Genomic DNA, 17,529 nt, shown 5'->3' with positions numbered 1-17,529 from the left:
TTCAATTAAACATCATAAATGTAGCCAAGTGCATATTTTAATACCCTTCAGAGATAATGCTGCTGAAGTGTTATAAAAAAAGAAACTAGTGCTTCCTCAGTGTACAACAATTGCATGTAATAAAAGCAGCTTAAATCATAATTCTAAATATAGGACCAGTTTCACAACTTTAGTAATCTAGACCCTAAAAAGTGGGTGTGCTGGAAAGGAATAGAACAGCAAAATAAGCAACTTTAAAATTTGATCAGAGCTAGGGGCAAATCAGAAGAAACTGGCGTAGCCAGGGTTAGCCCATGTCCAGTTTTGAAGCTGTGTCAGTAGGCCCTGAACTTTGAGTCCAAGAAGAGAAGAAAATCCTGTAAGAGCAAGTAAACCATGTAAAGTGAAAGATAGGTGTATACAGCCCTGCCTATTTGCTGTTTCATACTGGGACATGCGTCAGGAGCATGTCTGACGTTGAGTCACATATAAATGTGGTCATCTTGGGTTTAAAGGATAGAGCTGAGCAGGTATTACAATACAAAACAGTGTTCTCCCCTGATGTATCATGGCCTCCTGCTCATTCCACAACTTAAAAGAAATGCTGTTTTATGGGACATGGCATTGCTGTGTCTGGGCATGGCACACGTGATGGCACACCAGGTGGGGGAGAGCCCACAGCCCTGCACAAGTTGTGTACCCAGTTATGGGAGTCTCATGCTCACTATGGCAGACCCAGCAGGTCTGGGAAGTTCAGCAGAGGAGCATACAAGTAAAGAGGGCAGAGAGAGTTATTTGTGACCTTTTTAAATGATAGTGCTATAGGCATTTCAGAAAGACAAGAACAAAGGATCTGATTGGAGTCGGGCCAAATGTAAGAAAAGTTTACTCAGTCACACAACTACACAACTACTATCTTGTTGGGCTTAGTATAATAAGGTCAATAGCTTAGATTAGATGAATAGATGAATAGTACAGATACGTAGAGAGGGAGTTACTGTTGCAAAAAACCAGCAGACAAAATTAGAGCCTGGCACCTGATTTAAATGAAATGAAGAAGGATAAAATAAGTGGGGTTTCCTATTTTGGGAAAAATGCAAAATCCCCCAGACTAAACATGTCAATGTAGTGAAATACAAGAGACCATGAGAAAGAGTCAAAATCTAGTACAAATTCCTGGGCATGACCCAGATTCGTGACTTAAAGATATCCATGTGAAATCAATATCCAGACTAAAACATGCAAGGGGAAAGTGTACAAGCAAAGAGAGAGGAATAAAGAAGTATTAACAATAGGGACTTGAGCTTTTGTATTAAAAGCAGAGGGAGTAAACATTACATCCTTGCAGATAAACTACAACTGTGTCTCTTTCAATGTATGCTAAATACGTATTCTGAAATCAACTAATTTCAGTTGAAGGTGGAGTGAAAGCCTTTACAGTCAGACCTAGGGGGAGAGGGCAGGACCACAGCAGTCCAGGTCTATATTGTTTTAAAATACCATGGAATGACACCTTGAATTCTCAAGAGGCAGCTGAAAATCAAAGGCAGAAAGATCTTTCTGGGAGAGGGACTACCTGGCAACCAGCTCTGATGTTCCCAGCTCTGATGAGTGAGAAGCCAAGGTGCGGGTGAAACTGTTGAGTGACAGTACATGTGAAACCTGAGTCAATGAATGAGGTACCTACACTGAAAGGAGCAGGCGATCCTGAAGCAAAGACTCTATCCAGGGTTCCTGTCTTGCAATGCTTGTCTAAGAAACTTCAGTAATCACAGGATTTGAAGGAAATCATAATCAGGCACTAGGATACCAGGGAAGCATCTGATAGGGATTTGGGGAATTCATATTTCTCGTGCATTAAGTCATCCCAGCCCCTCTGCAGCTCCATGGCTCATTGTTGGTTCTCAAGATGAACAGGGTACTCTGAGGCTAAAAATGAGTTTCAACAGTCTAGCTGTGATTCTCTAGGCTAAAGTGGTTACGATCATTTGCTAGTGTGGTTCATTATCACTGGAAGATGAAAATATCCTTTCTATGTTGAAGGAATGATCAGGAAAGCTCCCAGATTTCCTTGGGGGATCACAGCCTTTGCATCCTAGGGCCATTACAGTGAGCCTTCTAGTCCAAAAGGGAAACTTCTGAGTAATTATATTGTGGAAAATGGACTTGAAGCACATTCTTCAAATGTATGTAAAGATATTTTCCACTGCCACAGGGACAGCAAAGCTGACTTAGGAATTAAGCTGCAAGTAGAGGCATTAGAGTATCTCTTACACAGCACACCTGTGAATCCTGGCATTGAGGGTGATGAAAACCCACACTGCTCTCTGATCCAGCACAAGACGACAAACCCTGAGTTACATTGGGATGGACTTTTAGCTCTTTGAGGAGAGACCAGTGTTTGCCACCAAACCTGAGGAAAACAAGCTCTGTCAAGAACCAGAAGTGTGGTACAACGGTAAACACCATGGGAGGTTAGATGAGACTTCCTCATATTCAGTACGAGACCTAGACTAGTCACAGAGCTGCAGGGTTTGGAGGGTGCCCATCGCCTGCTGTAGGCATCTGCTTATTGCTCGCCAGTTGAAGAGGTGAGGAAAGACTGGGAGAGACTGGTGGGAGAGACTGTTCTCTCCTATCTGAGAGATTCAGCTTTGCTGCTGGGACCTGGAGGAGAGTTTGCTGAGCCTGATTAGAAGAACCTTGTCCTGCTCACTGTTATGATTTATTGTGGACCAAAGATATATGCTAGTCAAGCTGCAGAGTAAGAAAAAGGCACATAAAAATCAATCGATGCAAACAAGTCCTCTTTCCTGAGTGGCAAAACTATCAGAGGCTCTTTCAGATTGGAGTCTGTCAATAAAACCACTCCTTGGCTGTGTCTGTGCAAGTGAAATAAGCAGAGCAAGGATACCAGCTCTATCGTTTGATCATCCATGCTGTTTAATTGCTAATACTCTCCCTGGCATAGTTTTGAGCTTGGTCTCAGACAATGCCTGGGCACAGTTGGGGGACAACACAGGCCAGGGACTATTCTCAGGAGGCAGTAGCTGTTCTTTGTTTTGGGGAGTGAAGACAGTTTAATCATATAAACATAAGCAGTGCTGGACCACTTGCCCATAGGAACAGAGGAGGGGCATGGATGTAGCTTGTAAGTTCAAATGAGGTCCACAACTCTGGCTTTCCTTTGATGACAGGGAATAGTGGCTATAAATTCTTTACCCTGTAAGAATCTCCTGCTAGAGCTGATTAAGCATCTATTTCCCACCAGACCAAGCTCTCACAAAGTGTCCTTAAAAAGAAAGGGGGTAGGTGGTCTTGCAGAGAACAGGTAGCTTAATTATTTAATCATGGGAGGCAGTGTCTGCTGTCTAATAGTCTAATGTTATTTTCTCATAGGCAATGTACACATGAGAAAATTCAGTGCCACAAGTAGGAAGGGAAGGAGGGGAAGAATGGGATGGTCAGATGAGGTCTTGAAATCCCCCAAAGCCAAGAAACTGGGAGCAGTCCAAAGTAAGAGTATGAATTTGTGAGGAACTTAGTGTAGTAGATGTTGGTCTATCTGACCAGTGATTTTTTAGATTGCTGATGAGAAGAAAGAGGAGCCAAGGTCTATTCCTTAACTGTGCTCCTGAGGATGTGCTTAGCACTACGAAAGTCTCTCTAAATACTTCAGAAGATCAGGAGTCCTTGAGGCATTTTGAGCATTGCAAAGTGAGATGACTTCCAGATGTTGTATGGGAGTCACAACCGGAGAGCACCTTTTCATTTCCACTCTGAGGCAGAAGAACAAAGAAGAGGAAAATGAAAATGAGAGACTTGGGGTTCAAGCCAAAGTAAAGAGATGCACCAAGAAGTTTTATTTTGAGCTCTTTATGAGCTTTATGCATAACACCTTTACAGGTTGAATATTTCCTGGATATATGGTTGACAAACAAACACAGGAATGCTATCTCACAACAGGTTATGTCTCTTGGACAATGTAAAGCTGGTGGCTGTGGTAGCACCTAAATCCATAAGGCTGGAAAAAACATTCAACAAAATATGAATTAAAAAAAAAAAACAACTGAAGAAGATGTATTATCTTGCTCCTGTAAGGCCAGAAAAAAAAGGAAAATAAATGTAAATGAAGAAAAACCACACCCCAAGTTTGAAAGGGTAACCCACAATGCAAGTGAGAAAATAATCCTGAAGAGCATGTTCTGATTTAGCCATAAGGAAAACTGGGAAGCTGGGAACGCTCTGCTCTTTTTTATACCGCACATGCAGTATTTTGAGGAGGGTGTGGGACTGTGCCCTCGGGCACTCACAGCGTGTCTGTGCTTATCAATTCAAGGACAACAGACTTTGCTCCTAAATGTGGTTATTGGGAATTCTATCATTCATTGAAATTACAGCAGGACTGCATTTAGCTTGAAGCATTATTATGTAGCCTTGAAAACGTTCTCTTCATAGAGTCAGAAGCGGCCCAAAATCCAGGAAATCTTGTTAAGAATTAATACTGGAAACAGCATTGATGTCACTTATACATGTGGCATGCTGGGTACCTCAAAGCATATTTAGAGCAGGCAGTAAACAATGGAAAACCAAGGGAAGTAGGATTTTGCCTGCTTTTGAAGGCTGTTAGCTATATTTACTTTTATATTGTGATGTAGGTGTATACAGCACTCTGCCAAGCAAGATATACTTTTTATTGACCTACTTGTGTTCCAATTTATTGCTAGTGACAGCTGTTGTCAATGATCTGGAGAAAATAAATTGAGAATAAAGCAAAGAGACACTGATTGGTCAAAAAAATTAGTTGTTGTTTTAAATCAAATATAAGGGATTTAGCCTCTTAAAAACTATGGAGTCTGATTAAAATGAAGACTTGAAAGCCATGGGTGAATTACAGTAATTCAGAACTTCATGGATTATGAGATGAAGTACTTCATAGGCATCATTTTAGACAAATGCTGCCATTAGGATTACTACATAATTTTAGACCTACTATATTGCATTTCTTCAAATCCTCTGCTGTGGTACTATATGATTTGAAAGACACTGGCTGCCATGTTTAATTTGATTCTTCTAACATGTGAGTCAAATTTGTTGACATTTAACATTTGCAGCCAGTCTAATATGCTACATTTCAGTGACTTCTCTGCACAGTAATTTCAGAATCAAGGTCTAGCATAGCTGGTATTCTGGTGGTGTTTCCTAGATCCAGGTTGTGGATGACAGTTGCAGTACATGAAAATCTCCCTCCTCTAGTTAGTGCAACAGGCATTTAACCATTTCTGTTTTTTAAGGGCAAATTAAGACATATTTGATTCTGTGCTTTATCTTATTTGGCTTTTTAGAGTGCTTTTTTTTTAATGGGCCACAAGTTGCATGGGGACATTCTACATGGAAGGCACTATACACGAACAGTTTAATTGTATCTCTCCCCGAAAAAGTGAAGCAGTTTTATTGAAGATGCCTACCAGAGAAATCACATGTATCACTAACGGAGAAAGAAAGTAATAAAAACTTCTTAGATGATAGAGACAGTGAAAAAAGTTTTCCTATGACAGTATTCTACAGGAAAAATGAAACAAACCAGTCCCTCTGCTTTTCATCAGCATCTTGAGGGAAAATCAGCTGAAGATACAATAGTTCTGTTGTAGTTGTTTCTGACTGTGTTTTTTCCTAATCCAAACAGATGAGCATGTCCTACAATTTTGACTTTTGTCAGGCACACTGATACCTTTCTGCCTTGCATGTACACGTTTAGACTGCAAAAAATTTGAACAGTTGCAAGTAAATTATAGATTATAAAGTATTTTAAGAGATATGAAGAGTTAGGCAGTACTTCTAAACAGTTTCAAACTTCCTCAGTGGAGATTGTTGAATAAATGTACTGAAAGAGTTAAAAACATGGAGGGAGGTGGAGAAAGAGGGAAAACAAGGATATATACACAGGGGAGAGTTTTCTCCAAAAGGGGCAGAAAAATTGATTTATTCAACTTACATCTTCTTATGACTGCCACGAATACACACAGAAATTAATCTCACCAGCCTTCTTTTCTTGACACATAAAACAGTTACAGCCTTTCGAAGTCTATGGGAATTATTTATACCTTATAGTAGGAAACCTGGATTCTCTTTATGAGAGGCTACTGTCCCTCTAGTTGTCCCTGAGACCAGGTAGTGTGAACAAATCTTACTACCACTACCACTACTACTATTATTATTCTTATTATTAATATTATTAAAAAATCCCAGTTCTGGTAGAAAGCAGTTCCTGAGGAAACAAGGCTGTTATCCCAGGGTTTCCTTTGGTATAAAAGTCAGAGATGTTTTGGGTAAAAGTCTGGGAGTACAAAAGGTGCATCAAGGTCACACAGCTTATGGAGCTCCAGGCAGTCTGAGGCACAGCTTGAACAGAACCTCTTCTAGACTAGCCAGAAAAAATCAGTATTTTCAGGCTAGAACATTACCAGTCAAGAAGAATCTGAATTTTCTAGATACTAGGATTTAAACCTTGAGTTTCACCTTTATACCCTGTCTAAATAATATCACATCCTAAATGACCTTGGGAAACAAACCAGCAATTTTAATTTACCAAAAAGAAAAGAAAGACAATTACAAGCTTAAATTATTTTCAGAGGAAGAGAGCAGGGGATGTCTGACAGATGTAGTGGAGGTGGGCAGGGCCAGGTGTCCCTCCAGGTACTCATGCTAATCACTGCTGCTTCCTACTTGCCCTGTCTTTGTGATATCTTTTTCTGAGCAGCAGTAGCAATGACAGCAGCAGCAACCACAGCAGCAGCTGTCAAGACTCAGGGATGCAAGGCTCCCATATGTCCTCTCTCCTTGCTCCAAAGGGTGCACAAGAAGGGTGCCCGTCTCCCCCCGCCTTACTACGGTTCTGTATATATTAATAGTCTGATGTGTGCATTATTGATGCCAGAGCCCTGAGGGTACTAATAAAGCCTTAATGGCCCTGACCTGCCTCACGTGGGGCCTCCCCCCTCTGCCCATGGGCTAAAGGAATCCACTTAGGCTCAGGTCTGGGCCTTCACTCCCTGTCCAACTCACGGTAAGGGTGCCTGCCTTCAGCCCTTCATAGCCACGCTTGTGCCCGGCCGTGGCCCCCGCTGATCTGGACCCTGACCCGGGACTGTCTTCCCGGCCGGACCTCAGACCTGCCTCGTCCCTGTGCCCGCCTGGCAGTCACCGGGCTGCGCCTGACCCTCACGGGGCCTGATCCTGACCTGACTTCCTGGCCTGACCTTGGGCCTTCCTCATCGCCATGGACTTGCTGGAGGACCTAGGCTCTTGGTTGAACCTGGATCCACCCTTGGGCCGGCCCTGCTCACCGTCCTTGGGTGTTGTGGGACCGGACCCCTGCCCTGCCAGCCGCGTTCCACCCCTTGGCTCCTGGCTCCCTCTCCTTTAGGGAACAACCAGTCCTCACCGCTCCCTGATGGTTAGAGGCTTGATTTATGGTGAAAAATTAAAGAGTTTATATAGCATGTCTCATTCATTTCTCAGGGTACATTATTACTATAATACTTTTGGCCATGTCTTGGTTCCTGTTGGACAAATTGTATTTTTCTCTCTTTAAATGCAGAAAATAACATTGTTTTGCTGTTTTAAAGAAGTCATCTGTACTTACATATCATCAAAGATAAGCTTTGTCCTTCTGCAGTCCCTGGGTGTGCTGGACAGAGGTGACCAAGGCTCTGTTTGGGACTGTGGCTTATTGCAGAGAAGAACATTTTCTGAATTGATGTGAATTGCTTTCTAGACAACAAACAGCAGGGAAGACATTGAGGAATTGGCTACTAACTTCAAAAAAGCAACTAATAAACAACAGAGCGTCTTTGCATTGTGTTGTAAATTGGCAGTTAGTTTTCCTACTATTTCAGCAGGGACTATGTACAACCGTCCTGTCACTGATAGCCACAAATTCACAGATATTGCTCAGAGCACTCTGTAAAGGGCTCGAGTTTCAATGTGATATACAGAAGAAATTGAGCTGAACTATTAGTAACTATCAAAACACTCTGAAACACAGTAAGTGAAATTATTGTAGAATAGATCTGTTGTGGTCATTTAGAAGATCAAGTTATCTCTCTAGCCTTTGGCTTCCAAACTAGCATTGTACCTTGCCTCGGGAGAGCAAGGCTCACTTGTTTGACTCGTTTCATGCTGCACTGCTGATGGGCCTATGTGGTACGAATTTGTAGCCCAAGGTCCAGCGTTCTTTCTGCTCTGGGTTCCTGATCAGCTTGAAAGATCACTGCTCTGTGCCACAGAGGAAGCACGTGTCTTTTGGCAGGGTCTCACGCATTCCCTCAGCTGCAGCCCTGTTCTTCATGTGGCCTCATGAGCCCTTCGTCCTACCAAGTGACCTGCTGTGTGGGCTACAGTGCAAAGCAGAGGGCTCCACGTTGGTTTTGGTTGATAATCACTGCCAGAAAACACTGTTCTGTTCTGTCAGGTGACGGACAAACACAATAGGGAAATGGGCAAAAAGCTAAAACAGATAAAAGCCACTCCCTGGCTTGTGGTCTCTGACACAAATTCGAAGGACCACTTGGGCATGCCAGCTACGTGCCAGTGGGAAGATGGGATAAAACAAAGCTGACTTTAACATTTATAGTTCATGAGCTCTCCTATTCTATATGGCACATCCAGATCAGTTCAGCAGGCTAAAGTTTTCAGATGAATAACCAGATACGTTAAGAATTTTATTGCAAAGGTTGTTAAAATGTTGACCAAATGGTGCATTGCTAGGCTATGCAGAAAATCTCAGTGAAATGCATTTGCTAAGGGTGTGGATCATAAAGCAATCACCTTTTACTTTTGATTTCCAGCACATTTGCCTGTGAAGGAATTTAAATTGTTTTCAAGATACCCAGTGAAGAATCATCTAATTATAATTCTGAATGGGTTATAAACTTCTAAACTTATGTTTTAGAAGTTAAAATGTTTAAAAATTTACATTTAATCCATGAAAAAATAAATTAATGACTATGCTATGTTAAAATGCCTTTTTATTGGAATATTTTTGTGTAATTAATTTTATTTCAATTTATCAAAAGCATCTGTGAGATATTCTTGAAACACACAATTTATGATAACTTGTTTTTTAAAAAGTGTCCAAAATTAAGATTATAGTTACTACTTCCCTGTCCACTCTCAAAAAATAAATATATTTAAGTATATACTTAACATATACTATGGTGCCAGTTATCCCCACAGCAAAAGTGGCTGGAAGAGACCACTGCTACAACTCAGGTAGTTTGTTTTCCTGAAAGTTGCTTAGGCACTAACACTTAGGCTTTTGAAGCCTCTTACATATCAAATAACAAATACAACAAATAGATATAGGATAAAAATACATAAACGGCTTTTGTAGCAAGGAGAGGAGCATGGGCCTTTCTAGCAGCAGCAGAATGTCCTTACAGCTTGACTAGATGCTCCAGCAGTGGTGTTGAGGTTTAACCCCAGCCAGCAACTAGGCACCACACAGTCGCTCACTTGCTTCCCCCACACCCAGTGGGATGGGGGAGAGAATCAGAAAAAAAAAAGGTAAAACTTGTGGGTTGAGATACAAACAGCTTAATAGAACAGAAAGGAAGAAACTAATAATGATAATAATAAAAAGACAATAATAATAAAAAGGTTGGAATATACAAAACAAGTGAAGCACAATGCAATTGCTTACCACTTGCCGACTGATGCCCAGTTAGTTCCCGAGCAGTGATCCCCCCCACAGGCCACCCCCCACCCCCCCCAGTTTATATACTGGGCATGACATCACATGGTATGGAATATCCCTTTGGCCAGTTTGGGTCAGCTGTCCTGGCTGCATCCCCTCCCAACTTCTTGTGCCCCCCCATCCTTCTTGCTGGCTGGGTATGAGAAGCTGAAAAATCCTTGACTTAGTATATATGCTGCTTAGAACAATTGAAAACGTCAGTGTGTTATCAACATTTTTCTCTTACTAAATCCAAAACATAACACTATACCAGCTACTAGAAAGAAAATTAACTCTATCCCAGCCGAAACCAGGACAAGTGGACATCAATATGACGGCACCCTAATTGCTTCTTCTAGGTATTTTACACAAAGCAGAACAGCTTCAAGGGGAGGACACGACAATATTCTGCCCTTGCTCTTCTACTGGCAGTGTCCTGTAGGCTGGAGGGTGGGGTATGATTTTGTGAAGTGAGAGAGAGGGAGGTGTGAATTCCCTCAATCAGAAGAGCTAACAGGCTCTTTACTCCAGCATCCTAATCACAGAACTCCTGCATAAATGGGGGCAGCATCTACTCCTCTCTCTCCCTGCTCTGAAGGCAGTGGCTACCACGCCGTGTAGTAATATGGCCTTATCTGGAAGAGCACTCTGGACACATTTAGTGTGAGCAAGACCCTCTGATAAGTATCTGAATACCTGGGCTCTGATGGAGCTGAGTCGTGCGACTGGTGTTAAGCTGTTCACCAGCGTCAAGAGTAAGTAGAAATGTCTGAGAAAGTTGGTTGTAAGACATGTAGGAGAACTTGTCTGCAGGCACGCTCATGGTTAGGCAGGGGCTGAGTAGATGCCTTGTACAGCAGAGGCCTTATACACCACACTTTTGGATGTAGGGTGCTTGCATCGTGCCCAGGCAATACTCTGGAGGCCTAAAGCCATTTGTTCTGGGTCATTAGCTTTTACCTTTTGCTTATGTAGCCTTTGTTATTTGCCTGCTTTACAGCCTGCCCTCTTTCCTTTCTTCTGTGCCTTGCTAAACTCCAAACCAGAAAAGCTGAACTTATAATACAACATTCATTATTACAATTTTTTTGCATATAACATTCTGCAAAACTATCACAGACTGCAATACAAAGTGAGAAATATAGAGCTAGGCTTTATATTGTGAACAACAGCATAAACTTACATTGAAGTCTCCGGGATGTGGCTGCGACTGGATTTCACCCTTATGTTTTTTGCTGGAGGAGATGGAAGGTAATAGACTGCTGCCATTAGGTCTGCTGGAGGAAGTTAAATCATCGTTGGAGTATTTGTGTTTTGATGCATCAGAGAGGGGAGAGACGGGTGACCGAAGCATTTTCTCATTTTTATTTATTGGTATTGCCAAGCTGGAAATGGAAATTACAGTAATGGAGTGTCACAAAGCTGGCTTTGAGAAAGGTAAATGTTTTATATATTACCAAAACTTTGAATTTAAAACCTGCTGGCAGGATAAAGTCTATTGGTATCTGGAAACAAGCTTACAGTATTGGGACCAAGAGTTCATTTACAAATTTGTATCGTGTTTCTCCTCTTTCCCTTCAAGGCAAATTGTAATTCTGGAGTTAATATAAAGTCTGTATCAGAGTACTTGAAAAAAAATACAGAGATAAATGGCCACTTGCTCACCATTTCTTAAGGGATAGCTGGAGACGAAGATTAGGCTGTGAAGTGTAAGTTCAGGTTATGGAGCCCTATTTCACCATTACAGGTGACAATTTATAAGCCATGGCAATAAAACCATATGTGAACTAAAAGAGGAAATGTGTTTAAAGATGACTGGCTTGTCTTTGTGCTCAATGCCCAGCCTTTGGTAGCACTGTTTATACTAATCTAATACAGATTTTGAAGACAAAGAAAGATAGGCTGGTAGTGCAGACAAAAGGAAACATATGCAAACAGTAGACGCAGAGAAATGTGAGCTGCTCCGTCTTTTAAAGAAGAAAGCTATAACACAGACAGTATTTTCAGCTTTCATTTATTTGGGAGAAGCTTTGGATGAGGAGAAGTCAGACAGACCGTAAAAATATGCCCAGAAATAAACTTCAGATGCACTAATTTGAAGAAAATATTTAGCTGAAAATCTTAAAGCAACACACACAAAATAAAAGTTTCTTCAAGGAGACAGTCTGCATTAAGACTAAAACTGTGATTAAGGTCAGACAGACTATTTTAACACAATACCTTTCCCTGTCACATTCCCCTTTATTCAGCCTATTACTTTTTATGGACAATTCTCACTTCTTTATAGTTACTGTATCAGACAGTGTACACTTAATGGAATTGCAAAAAAGAATATGGTACAAACTATACTTTATTTCTGCACATAATTTCAGGGAACAGGGCTAATTAAATGTGCTCTTATCATACATTTGTCCATTTATCTGGCAAGTCTTTAAAAACTAGCTGTGAAAGAAGCCATGAATCGTCATTCAGAACCTTTCCTGTTTCCCACAGTGTAGTACCTTTAAAACGCAATGTGAACTGTTTTGCTTTAATGACCAATGCTGTTTACAAAAGCAAGAATCAGGGTGTGTAAGATGGGCAACTGTACCTTTCTTCTTCCCCTAAGAAAAATAAGATCTTTAGGACTATTTTGAATGTGCAGGCTGATGCTGTCATTTCTTTTCCTCTTTTCAAACATAAACCCATGCCTTGCCATGTTTATATATCACTGTCAAAGTGCAGACCTAAAGCACCCAAGAGAAGCCATAGCTCTTTGGAAGTGTACCCAAGCCTCAAAAGCTTGGCCCAGAGCTTGCGAAGAGTAGCTGCAATTTCTAGTTGTGTTGCAGACCTTCTACATGGCCTTTGGCACATTGTGGAGGGCCCACCTAAACGTGTTGTGAGCAAACTGCAGCAGCACAATCGTCTTACACTGAGAAGCCATGCAGGACAACTTGCAGTGAGCTGTCATCTGCTGGGACTGGGCAGATCGTGGCATCCGATGTAAGTGCAAGATATTTGGGGTATCTCTGCCTGACCCTGCAGCCTTTCTTGTCAAACAGGGCTTTGCTTAATCTGCACCTCAGACTGTAATTCCACAGTAGAAAATGCTCATGTCTGAAGGTGGTTTTGCTCCTCTCTTTGCTACCAGCCCTCAGCTGTGCTGACAAAACTGGCTGACTGGCTCTGCTGAGAGCTGAATAATAATAACCCTGCCAAAAAAAAAAAAAAAGAGTTCTGGTTTCAGACAAGTTTCCTGAGTGAATTTACAGGAGACCCTCACAGGCAGCTATGGTGGCATAACTGGAGGGGGGATGTGCCAGCATGAGCAGCTGCTGGTTGCAAGACGAACAGGAGGTCCTGGTATCTGCACTGCTGGTTTAGCTACAGCCTCAGGAGCCCATCCTCAGCTGTGGCAATATTAGCATTTGATATCATGTCCTACAGTAGCATAAACCACAGAAACATCTTGGAAGCAGGGCAGACCAGGGAAGAATTGGGAGGCAAATATACATTTAAGACCTTCTTTGTTTCTTTAATGTACAGTTGCTACCAGGAGTACTGCATATAATGTCAAGCAAAACACAAATTATTGTCCTGCTTCCAGGAAGCACAGAATTAACCCTGTGACATAGCAAGATATGACAGCCATGTTATTCTCTGAAAATGAATGCAATGTAAAACATATGACAGTGCAGTAACAGGAACGGCATGCCTGTATGCAATCACCCACAATAAAACAAACTGTTCTGTGTATTGTCTTCACTTTATGAAACATATGTGACATGTCAGGACAAAGAAATGGAATGCATATTTTTGAATAAGCACTATATATATTAGTCTTCTCCATGATTTTTTCCAGTATTAATGACAAGAATTGCTCAAACTCATCAGTGATGTGTACAATAGAAAAGCCTACTACAATAAATACAAAAGCAGTTTCACCCCAAGAGATACCCTGATACTACCAGAAAATGATTTTTTTAAAAATACTGATGACCAGCGTGTGCTAAGTAGCATGCAGCTGAACTCTGAAAAGATGTGTGTCTAAGTTTGACTGCTGAAAGCCTCCAGAGAAACTCAGTATGATTGATCTGACATTGATAGGGGTCTGTGTGCATAAAGCATGCCAGCAAATGCTAAATATTAATCATTTGTTTCATGCCCTGCATCCTTTGAAAATCTCATTGTTTTTAAAGTCTGAGTTCCTTGTCCTAAAATACTTAATAATTACACAGAATAGATTGGTTGTAATCTTAAAAACATTGGATCTCATATATATTCTGGAATGGAGTATTGCAGGCATTGTTATGAATGTTTTTCTCAATCTTTTCCATAGAGTTTATAGATAATTGTATTTATACAGTCAAACTTTAAGTTTGAAACTAGTAACACTTTAAGGAAAGAAAAAGGTATAAGACGGTTTTCTGTGTGAATTGGAACCTACAACAAAGTGTTTGGGAATATGTCTCAGACAATCGCATTGCTTTAGCTATAATTACTCATTCCATGAGCCTCATACTTGAGCTCACAACTTCTTTGTGCAATAGGACAAAACCACAAGTATATAAATGTGTCAGGAACTGCTAACTTGTTCATTAAACCAGATGAAAGGAGAATGCAGTGGGTAATTTTTCAACATAAAATATGAAAATTAAAAAATAAATCCTATTAAAGGAAAAAATAACACACGGCATTAAACTGCAACTAGTTGTATGACTCAGTGGTAAATAAGAAGGAAAACACTTACCTATTTTCATTCATATTGCAGTGATTTGCTGTTGTGATGCTGTGGGCAGAGGCAGCTAATCGTGAAGAACTCTCTCTCTCTAAGTGAGTCTTCTTGATGTCTCTGCACTCTTCCTCATTCTCACACTGAATGAAGAGAAAAATAATAATCTTGTAGGTTTTGGATTTACTACAGATCCAAAAGTACTTCAACAAGTCAGGGGCTTGTATTTTCTGGCATTTTGGTTTTAATGATGACACTTTCTTTGAGCATATACCTAACAGAGATCAGAGATGATTGGTCCATGTCTTCAAAAAAATAAATCTAAAGAGGCAGTGTGTAAACAAAGGAGTAGAATATAAAACTTGAATTGTTTCCACCACTTCCCCACTTGCACCTTGGGATATTTTTTCTTTATATTGCCCTCTTTGTCCATGTCCTGTGCGCTGTTCTCTTGCTTAGTCCTCAACCTCATACCTTTTTTGTCTCTCCCTCTCTTCTTGGCATCAGTGACTATGCCTGTACTAGTAAATACAACAGATCAGCAACTGGTCCTGAGGCCAGCTGGCATGGCACAGCTCATACCCAAGCACTTGTCTAGCTCCTCCTTCAAAGCAAGGTGTGCCACATTCAGATTGCCTTTTGGGAAGGGACCTTAGTCTGGTCCCAGGCAAGGGCCAGACGCTGTCTGGAAGAACATAAGTTGACCCAGGCCAAAACCACGTTAGCAAGCATGCTAAAGTTAAACTAAGTAGGTGACTGTGTGCCACCGCTTGGGGACTGCACCCTGGCCCTATGTGGCCTACTAGTATGAACATAGCCAATGTTACCTGCCACTATTTAACTTCATGTTATGTTCCTTAGGTTCTGTCATTGGCTCCCAAAGGCTCTGCTTTCCTAATCTCCTGCAAAGTCCACATCCTTTTCCACTTCTAACAATTCTCCAATTTCCAGTGCTGGCTGAGTTTTACTTGTGTTCTGTTGATTCTGCTGTATTTATTGCCTTGCTGCATGGCAGCAACATGTTCTGTGTTATCCACTGCCACTGTGGCTGCTGCTATGGGGTTAACATTGTAGTTTACACTCCACAGGAGTGATGATCTCACACCGCAGTGCTTAACCATTCTCCTCTGTCTCTACTTTGCTCATCTTCTCAAGATCATGACAGGTGGAAGTGATAAGGACTTCTTTCTAATTTTGCAGTTATGCCTGATAATCCATTCTTATTAGTCTCACTCATAAAGTCTTTTGGGAAGGGGGATCACATATTGTGAGCTTGCATAGCAGCTGTCCCATTGAGGGCCTTATTCCAGGCTGAGGGGCAATTTGGTACTCCAGGAATGCCTTGTATTTATTATATCACTAAAACCAACAACAACAGTAGTGCTTTAAGACAGAAGAGTAAAAGATAATATGTGCCACAGAAGGTCAGATTAAACATTTCTAGAATGACTGCATTTATTTTGCTCTTCTATCGTGTCCTCCTGTTTCCATCTGCATATACAGCCTGGCACTATCACACTGGCATCTCCTATGGCCTAAAATATAACTATTTTGCTTCTGCCACTCTTTCTTGACCTGTTTCCCATAATTTTGTACTGTGCAATTGCTTCCATACTACTTCCTAAAGAAAATTCAGACAAACACATCTGAAAGCTTATCAGGGCACTCTGTTTATGGCTCTACCAGAGGCCAGAACAGGGTTGCCACCTTTCAGATACTAAAAAAAGAACCAAAAAATGAAAACAGATAAAAAAAGGAAAGACTGCTTTAGATAAATGGTCCTCAAAAATATACAGCTCAATCTGCACGTGTACAATAGCTGAGGGCAACAGATGACTGCACAGTAAAACCATCCAGAAATTGGGCAGATGGCAATTCCAGTTCAGAGTGACTTTTGGGATCAGATTGGTACAAATGGATCAGAAATCCTTCTCGGTGGACAGCTGTGGCCATGGGGTGGAGGAGGATTTCTCCTTGGCACCACCGGCAGCTCAGAAAGCATGTGGGAGAGGCAGGGCAGAGGGGTGGATGTGACCAGGGGGCTGTGCCCACCTGGCTGCTGTGATGGTGCTGCTGGGGAGGGGGCAGCTAATGGACTACACTCCCACTTCTACACCTGCCTGAGAGCCCTGAGGTAAAAGGGGGCTGTGGGGGTGCGAGGGAGGCAGGTTGCAGAGCCAGGCAAGTCTCTGCAAGTGCATCCCCCATGAAGCCAGGGCTCCCTGCTGGGACTGAAGGGTTTGCCTCTTGTTGACAGTCTGAGGGGAAAAAAGACACTGCCTCTTCTTTTTCCACACAGGCAGTGATACTGTGCAGACCGTGCCAACATAAGCATCACCTCCAAATGCTCAGGTTTTGAGAGAAGCCTCAGGAGAGAAAACTGTCCCACGAAAAAGGCACAGCCTTCGCTAAGGCGTGGAAAGTCACGTGCCAGCAGCGAACGCCATCTCCAAGGGGCTGGGATCCCTCTTGGCCAGGGATTTCATCACCTCCTGGGATGACATCTCTCCTGGGGCTTGGCCAGTTCCTACGTGTCGAGCAGGGACAAATCCCAGCTCTGAAGTGCCAGCCCAGAGAAGACGCTGCCATCGAGCACTGAACGTGGGCGCAAGTGATGCTTGCCTCCCACTTGCCGGAGGCCCCACTACCCGCCCCAATCGGTCCCCCCGAAGCTCACCTTGCGCTTTCTTCTAGATTTCGGTAAACCCTTCTCTGCGGGGGGGTCAGCACTACTACCCTGCGGGAGGCTGGCCGGCTGGTTTGCTCCGGCGCTCATGGCCAGTGGCTCTTCGGGCAAACGCTCTGGAATCCTGGACAAAAGAGCCAAGTCAATGTTGACCCACAGCGACTTTACCTCATCACTGTCTTTCAGAGGAGACAGGAGCTCATTCCTACCGAAAGGAACCAGGGTGTAAAACTGTTCCTCCAGCTCCTTTGCTATTTCACTACTAGTCCTGGCATTAATGGAGCCAAAGGCACTGCAGCCGCCGTGGGGTTTGCTGGCGGCGCCGGTCCCCGCGTCCTTGGCACGCGGCTCAGCCCCGGCCGCCGGCGGCGCCTTGGGCAGCGGACGCTCCTCCCGCTCCGCCTCAGAGGCCGA

The 17,529-nt window shown here is 42.4% G+C and overlaps 1 protein-coding gene across 1 annotated transcript in view; it reads right to left on the bottom strand.

Moving 5' to 3' along the window:
* The window catches only part of AFF3 (AF4/FMR2 family, member 3), a 312,420-nt gene that overhangs the window by 19,786 nt on the left and 275,105 nt on the right, over positions 1–17,529 (bottom strand). Inside the window, exons 14-17 of the mRNA XM_010575812.1 lie at positions 17,107–17,517; positions 14,448–14,572; positions 10,899–11,100; positions 7,625–7,752 (exon numbers count right to left, since the gene is read on the bottom strand). Of these exons, the coding sequence (XP_010574114.1) occupies positions 7,625–7,752; positions 10,899–11,100; positions 14,448–14,572; positions 17,107–17,517 (866 nt within the window). The remainder of the gene's footprint in view (positions 1–7,624; positions 7,753–10,898; positions 11,101–14,447; positions 14,573–17,106; positions 17,518–17,529) is intronic.

This window comes from Haliaeetus leucocephalus, unplaced genomic scaffold (assembly GCF_000737465.1).
Source record: "Haliaeetus leucocephalus isolate CR32 unplaced genomic scaffold, Haliaeetus_leucocephalus-4.0 Scaffold495, whole genome shotgun sequence".
NCBI lineage: Eukaryota > Metazoa > Chordata > Aves > Accipitriformes > Accipitridae > Haliaeetus > Haliaeetus leucocephalus.
Note: the sequence above shows the minus strand (reverse complement) of the source record. Positions and strands in the feature narration are given on the sequence as shown.